This window comes from Lacerta agilis, chromosome 17 (assembly GCF_009819535.1).
Source record: "Lacerta agilis isolate rLacAgi1 chromosome 17, rLacAgi1.pri, whole genome shotgun sequence".
NCBI classification, from domain to species: Eukaryota; Metazoa; Chordata; class Lepidosauria; order Squamata; family Lacertidae; genus Lacerta; species Lacerta agilis.
The window spans coordinates 10,229,694-10,237,211 of NC_046328.1; the positions used below are offsets into that span (position 1 = coordinate 10,229,694).

Sequence of the window (7,518 nt, forward strand, 5' to 3'; positions counted from 1 at the left end):
AATTAGCAAATGTACATTTTATGCAAAATGGTGAGCTTTGCAGAGGCATGTGGTTGGGCACAGTGAGAATAGAGTGCTGGGTTAAATAGACCATTTAGTGTGACCCAACTGGGCTCCTCTTCTGTTTTTATTAAATCTCACTGAACTTCAATGTGATTTAATTGACCTGCAGTATTACAGCTTCTTATTTTGAAATACTCCCTCCCCACACATTTTTTAGGTTGAAGATCTCAAGTGGGAAGTGGAGCAGAAGGAGAGAGAAATCCAAGCCCTGAAGCAGCAGTTGGACTTGACTGAGCAACGCAACCAGAAGGAGCTGGAAGGAGTACAAGCTGTTTTACAGGTATTTCATTGGACTGTTAGCCAGTTGTTATGGAAGATTTGTTATGAGACATAATAAGATGCTAATGAAATAAAAGGTTTATGAGTGTTCCAAGCCGCCACCAGAGTTCAGATTCTATAAGACTTGTAAGACTATGGCTGCAATCCTATAACTCCATATGGGAGTTACCCACATTGAACTCAATGGGACTTGCTTCTGAGTAGATAGGTAGAGGCTTGCCATCTAAAAGAAGTGACCTCTTTCCTTTTTTTTGGAATGATCTTTGGTTAATGCAGAAGGTCAATGTCTCCAACAATCCTTCTCCATTCTAGAATATCAAGACAGAGTTGGAGATGGTTCGGGATGATTTGTCCTTAACCCAAAAAGATAAAATCATGCTTCAGGCAAAAGTGACTGAACTCAAGAATGGCATGAAGACTCTACTACAGCAGAACCAGCAACTGAAGCTGGACTTGAAGCATGGAAAGATGAAAAAGGTACTTAAGAAACACAATCTTCATCTGTATTTTATCCTTTTCCTAGAGAACACAATAATCTTAGTTTTATCATAATTAATTTGCAATGGTTCCTTTTTGCAATAACTCCCCAAGGCTCTCAACAATTGCCTCAAGCCCACTTTTTGTCAGAGACAAAAGTACTACATCTTCTGCATATAATAGAATTGGCAGGGGTTTGCTTGACAGACTAGGATAGTGAGTATGTTCCACTGGTAAGCTTCCTGCCAAATAATTTATATAAAAAGAGTAGGGGCAAAGGTGCATCCCTGTTTCATTCCTTTGAGAGCAAGGATGGAGTGGGATAGATAACCTTTGCTATTACATCCCAAAATAAAAGGGTAAATACATGTAACCTTCTAAATTGTCCCCCAGTAACCACCTTGGAAATTAAGAGTCTTATCTCTAAGCTCAAAAGAGGCAAGGCCCCAGGAATTGATGGTACTTAAAGAAACAGCAGCAGAACAAAATGGCTTTTCCCTTAGAACTGAGCAAGACCATTGGTTGTATCTCATCCCAGACCTACTGAAATTAATGGACCTAAGTGAATAATGTCTATCAATTTCAATGGCTGCTTTTTATTTGAAACAAATACACTCTGGTATTTATGGCTGTTAACTTAAGCTTAAATGCCTAGTGTTAGAAGCCCCTGTTGTCTTTTCGTTAGAGAAGAAACAATGTAAATTGAGACGTGCTTCATTTTATACTGGTCACAGACTCCAGCTTTTATTGGTTCGTAATTGTCGTACATTGAGTGGAGTGGGATTGTGCACACAGGGTAGGATGCACAGAGGGAGTGCCCCCCCCCAAGTACAAATGCATTGCATTATGAGCTGCTTTGAACCACCCGTCTTGGCTTATTGAACTTTCACAAGCTGCAATTAAACTAGGAAGCTTCTAATGAACTGAAAAAACAGTTGTTACCAGCTTTGGGACAAGCCAGGATGTTAAGCTAACTCCCAAACTGTGTATTTATAATTGTGACTTATTTCAAAGCTGATAGTCCTAAATTGGATGAAATGGGAAACGAATAATAAAATAATCTGAGCTGAACATTTATACAGTGGCATTCATGGCTGATTAAATGTCTTGACCGTATTTGGGGGTCTAGTGAGAGCGTAGTCAATTTTTAAAAATTATTATTAAAAAAATACAATAATTACGCAATTACAGAAAATGAAAAATGGAACATCAAACACTGAGAATTGTCTCTGAATACACCAACAAAATTTCATCAAAGTGTACTGTATATGCTAAAACCATTATAATTTTAACAAGCACAAAAATGCATTGTATCGGCAGCAATTATGGTCTATAGCAGTTTATATAAAGGCAGGAGGAAAAGTGAAAAATAATAATTAAAATAATTATGTGTTTCATACATGCCAAACTGTGCTGTAGACCATAGGTCCTGTCCTACCATATGCCTCACTGTGTAATTACACAATGGAAAGGGGTGACTTTATTAAAGTGCGTAGTCAGTTGAACAGGATGCCAGCCTATTTAATTCCTAAACATTTTCTTCTTGTTCTTATCTATCTATCTATCTATCTATCTATCTATCTATCTATCTATCTATCATCTCTTATTTTATTTACCACTTGATTGTAAGAAACCTCAAACAGCTTACAAAAAAGACAGTAATATTATTGGTAAAAATGATTATAACAATTAATTAAGACGTTCAAAATTTAAAACCAGCAATAAACTAAATCCGCATTCTAGATATCTAGATCGGCTTGTCTAAACAGGTGCCAAAAAGAGTACAGTGAAGGTGCCTCCTATCACCAAGCAGGAGTTCCAAAGCGTAGTTGCTGCCATGATAAAAGATTGAGTTCTTAAGAATTGTGCTTCAAGTATTCACAGTAGAGAAAGCTGCTGCTTATTGCATGTGGATTGATTTGTTTCTTCCTTCAAAAAGAGAAAAACACTGAAGGGAGAGTCAAATCCTTCAAACCCGGTGACTCCAGTGAAGATCCCTGACTGCCCCGTCCCTGCAGCTTTGCTGGAAGAGCTGCTGAAACCTTCAGCAGCTGTGAATAAAGAGCCTTTGAAAAACCTCAACAGCTGCCTCCAGCAACTCAAGTGAGTAGAATCCTGCTGTCTCTCTGGTATTTTTTTTAAACCTGCATATTACTACTACTAAATATTTTAGCAGCTTTATGAACATTGACATGGACAGATGGTGTTTGCTTTTCTTGTCTGAAATGCTCAGATCTTCTGTGTAGGTAATATGTCAATATTTATGTTCTGCTTTTAAGGGTTTTCCCCCCTTTCTTTTTCTTTTAAGATTTATTATTATCAAATGGCAACTAGTAGGATATTGGGTTAGAAACCAAGGCTGCCATCCTAGCCACGCTTGCTTCGGAGTTCAGAATTACTTTTGAGTAGACATGGTTAGGATTGCAGCTTAAGTGCTCCATCTCTGTGATTCTAAATGTAGAAGTCTCTATCCGTACAATTTTAATTGTTTTCTTTGCCATGTACATTGCCCTCTGTCACTATTCAGTTCTACCTTCTTACCTAACACTTTGTTTTCCTCCCAGTTCTGCTTTTTGATACTGCTCTTTTTGCTTGCTAAATACCAACAAGACAGGGTGCCAAAGGGGTCATCCTTTCCAATCCAAAGTAGACAACATGACAGGGCATAGGGCATCTTTGCCCTCCAGATGTTGCTAGACTCCAGCTCCCATCATCCCAAACCTTTGGTCGTGCTGGTTGGGGTTGATAGGAGCTGGAGTCCAAGAACGTCTGGAGGGCCACAGGTTCATCCCTGCAACATGGTGTCTGTCTTGTATTTATTACATTTATATCCCACTTTCTTTGCCAAAGAATTCAAGGTGGTGTGTGTGGTTCTCTCCAGTTCTTCACCTTTGACCTTGCCACAAATCTGTGAAGTGCATTCGGCTGGCCCAAGCTCACCCAGAGAGCTTCATGACTGAGTAGTCCTAGTTCAGCCCTGACCACTACCCCACACTACACCTCTAAAGTTGGTTTCCTGCCCCCTTGTTAATGCTACCATTAAAGTGATATAGACTCTTGCACATGTTACCATTGTGCAAATGGAAAACTTACAATATAGAAGACATGTTTCTAGCCGTCACAGTGCAGACTTAAGAGAGGTTATAGATGATAAAAATCTATAATCTCTCACAAGTCTGCATTATGACAGCCAGAAATGTGTCTTCCTGAAGTCTTGGTGAATTCCTGTGAAATAAACCTATCCCCTTGTGGAAATGCTGCTAGCTGCCACTCAGCCTTCATCTGTAGTCTTGCCTTTTGACTTTATTATTTCATCCAGTGAAAACTGACTGACGCTAGGTTCAAGGGCAACCAAATAACAACCTTCACATAACTTAATTTCTGGAATTTTCTACCATAAGCATGGCAATGGCCACCAGCTTGCATTGTCTTATCCTCGTTTTAAACCCAAGTCATGGAAAATAAGTCTGCCGATGGTGATGACAAGAGAGACCTGTAAATGTTGTGGCCTGGACTACTCCAGTGCGCCTGCTAGCTAGCCGTAACCTCTCCTGGGGTACTCCATTTCTTTCCCCTTTGTTTCCCCACCGAAACAAGTTAGTCTTCTTAGTAATCATCGGATAGTTTTGGTTCCTCCTGCTTCCCCAAGATGCTTTGTTTCCACAAGCCTTGGTGTTCCATGAAGGCTGCTGATACTTCTCTTGTGTGGGTGGTATCATTTTAGCTACGTAAAGAACAGTGGCACTTAGGTGAATTGCAAATGCTGTAGATCAGGGATGGCCAACTCTCAAGTCTACCTCCTTTTTTTAGTGGTTCAGCTACAAGTTGTTGAGCTTTTTTAGGTGTTAAAAAAAAAACTTTTGGGGGGGGGGATTACCGGTAAGTCACTCACAAAAAATTGCTGTGGATTAAATCAGCAGCATAGAGAAAGCTCTGTCTTCCCTTCCAGAGATCAAACGACAATGGAGGGTGGGGCAGGAGTCAATTTTATCAACGCTAAGGAAAGGGAGCCAGAGATTGACCACAAAACCTCGCAGGGATCTACCAGTAGATCACGATCAACTTGTTGGACATCCCTGCTATAGATGATAACAACAAATCAGAATTTCCATGTTCAGCGTCAGTTTGCCACTGAATCCTGATTGCTGAGCAACAGGAAGCGGGGTGCTGTTTTCATTGTGGGCTTCTTGGAGGCATCTGCTTGGCCACTGTGGAAAACTGGATGCTGGACTAGATGGGACTTTGGTCTGATCCATTAGGGCTCGTATTACATTCTTATCCCACCCTTTGCTTCTTTCTGCTTAACAAAGGCAGGAGATGGACAGCCTTCAGCGTCAGATGGAAGAGCATACGATAACAGTCCATGAATCGATGTCTTCATGGACCCAGATAGAAGGGCAACTAACGGACTTTACACCTAACTTTGCTGCAACTACGACGGGCAACCAGAGCCTCTCCGTTGTAGACCTAAAGGATAATAACCTAAGTGCTGGGGGAAACGAAGAGCTGATGCAGTGACTTCGTCACCTGTTGCTTCACTTCACAGCTGTTTGAAGTATGTGAAACATGTTCATCAGCCCTATTTGAAACCAAGTTTTAGAGATCTCCATCTGTTCTTCCTTTCGAATAGGGGGAAAATGTCAGAGGCAAAGCATTTGAAGATAATGCTATATTAAAATACATTTTAATCTGTCTTTGAGGAAAAAGAAATGTTATGTTTGGTCTCCAGTAAGACATTTTCATCTGTTCAGTAGTGGTTAAAGTGACTTTTGTTGCAGAGGGACGTGGGCTTCATTACGCCACTTCTGACCTTTTCGTTTGTTTGTTTGTTTGTTAGTCAAAAAAAAATCATATAGAAGGCTGAGGATTTTGCTGATATGCAAAGCTATGGGAGCAGGGGTGAGCACACTAAGCTTCTTCCCCCCTGCCCCACCCCAAACTCATGAAGAGCGAAGGTCTGAAACAAGGAACCTTTTCTATTTGTGGATTGCATAATCAGGGCCAGGTTCTAAATTGAGCTCTCTGCTTCAGGGTTTCACCCTCCATAAGTGGAAGGATGACAGGGGTGGGTGGAGCTGAGTGCATTTCCTCCCACCCGTGCTCACATGGTACATTATATGAATTCAGAATGGCCAAATAAGGCTAATGACTTGGTCTGCTGTAGACATGAGAATATGAACCAGAGCTGGTAATTGAATCTCTTTTTTTTTGTTTTGTTTTAGAGACACACCCCTGATTGATAGAGACGACCAGTTCTTGGTGGCCATGAATCTCAAAACCACCGACTCTGAAGTAGTTCCATTGCATCAATTGGGACTACTTCAAAGGAAATAGATTGAGGTTCCACAACCAAAGGCCAGTGGAGAGCTTTGATTTCACTTTGGCAGATGCATTTTGCACCTTTTTGTTGTTGTTCCAGTCTTTTGAAGACTTCTCCAGTGCAGGGTGTATATAAATACTTCAACTCTGTTCTTGTCCTGGAGTATCTGTTTTTAAGTGGACTTACTCTGTAGGTTACAAATCACCAGGGGTTGGGTTTTATTTTTGCTTTGTTAATCTTTTGCATCTTATATTTTGGTTGGAAAATGATACACACACACACACACACACACACACACACACACACATATAGGGGCCTAAGGAAAGCCAGCCCCTAAAATATTGAGTTTTAGAAATTTACTTACTGTATATTTCAAACATGAATGTCATACTTCCTGTAAACCCTCTCCTTATGCAGGGATCCAGACCCTGTAGTCCTTCAGAAGTCATTAGACTCCCACACCCACCATCCCTAACCATTAGTCATGCTGGCTGTGGCTGATGGGAGTTGGAGTCCAACGTCATCTGGTCTAATGACTACTTAGGAGCCTAGTGCTCATGTAGCTGCCTTTACAGATAGACCCTGCTGAGCTATAATTAGCAGGCTGAAACAACATGCCTTAGGTTTTCTCTTTTTATTCCCTCCCCCCAATTACTGACAACAGAAAGCCACCTTTGCTGTGTTCCGAAGCAAATTGACTTGGCTTAATCTACTTTCTGCTTTGAATAGTGCCCCAGGATGCTTTAGAGAAAAAAATACTGCTAGAGAATGAACGGTTTGTCAGCAGTCTTGACTGAAAGAGATAGAAATCTGGGATGTAACAATTGCAGAGTCTGGAACTAGAAGTTAAGGTGGCACCCTGCCCTGGTCTTCTGCGACATCACATTATGGTGTGCACCTAACTACTACCGAAAATGGTGTCAACCTCTGATTTCCTGCAATATTAAATGCAGCTCATCAGTGATGTTGGTGTGTTTTACTGATTAATGATCTTCAGTGGGTGGGCCAGGAGCCACAGCTGATCATGCCCCATCCTAAGGTGGGTCACACCAGTGACAACATTTAGCAGTAGTTGACTTAAAGGGGAGAAACAGGGAAGGCAAAATGGAAAGTAAGATAGACACTTATGGTGGGTTGTTTTTTTTAAGCGTCCCATGTTGCAAGCTGGGGTTAAAAGTCGACCCTAGCTTTGAAAAATTTTAAGATTTCTATATTAGATATTACAGTGGGGAAACAGGGTACTAGATGCATGATTGCCACTTCCGTAGTATTTAGTTCTGACCTGACTTTCAGGGTAGATTGACAGCAAAAACAAAAACTCTGGGGTAAGTGGCTTTGAGGGTCTTGACCTCTGCATCATTCTCAATTGCATATTAGAC

General features: G+C 40.9%; 1 protein-coding gene across 7 annotated transcripts in view; it reads left to right on the forward strand.

Moving 5' to 3' along the window:
• The window catches only part of GOLGA3 (golgin A3), a 35,480-nt gene extending 29,076 nt beyond the window's left edge, over positions 1 to 6,404 (forward strand). For 6 of the 7 annotated variants that reach the window (XM_033174453.1, XM_033174455.1, XM_033174456.1 and 3 more), the window contains 4 exons: positions 221 to 343; positions 655 to 819; positions 2,759 to 2,922; positions 5,130 to 5,645. In XM_033174453.1, the coding sequence (XP_033030344.1) occupies positions 221 to 343; positions 655 to 819; positions 2,759 to 2,922; positions 5,130 to 5,337 (660 nt within the window). In that variant the 3' untranslated portion in view covers positions 5,338 to 5,645. Of the gene's footprint in view, positions 1 to 220; positions 344 to 654; positions 820 to 2,758; positions 2,923 to 5,129; positions 5,646 to 6,041 lie in introns of those variants that run through there. The other variant, XM_033174454.1, reaches the window with a different exon arrangement.
• Positions 6,405 to 7,518: the final 1,114 nt, after the last annotated feature.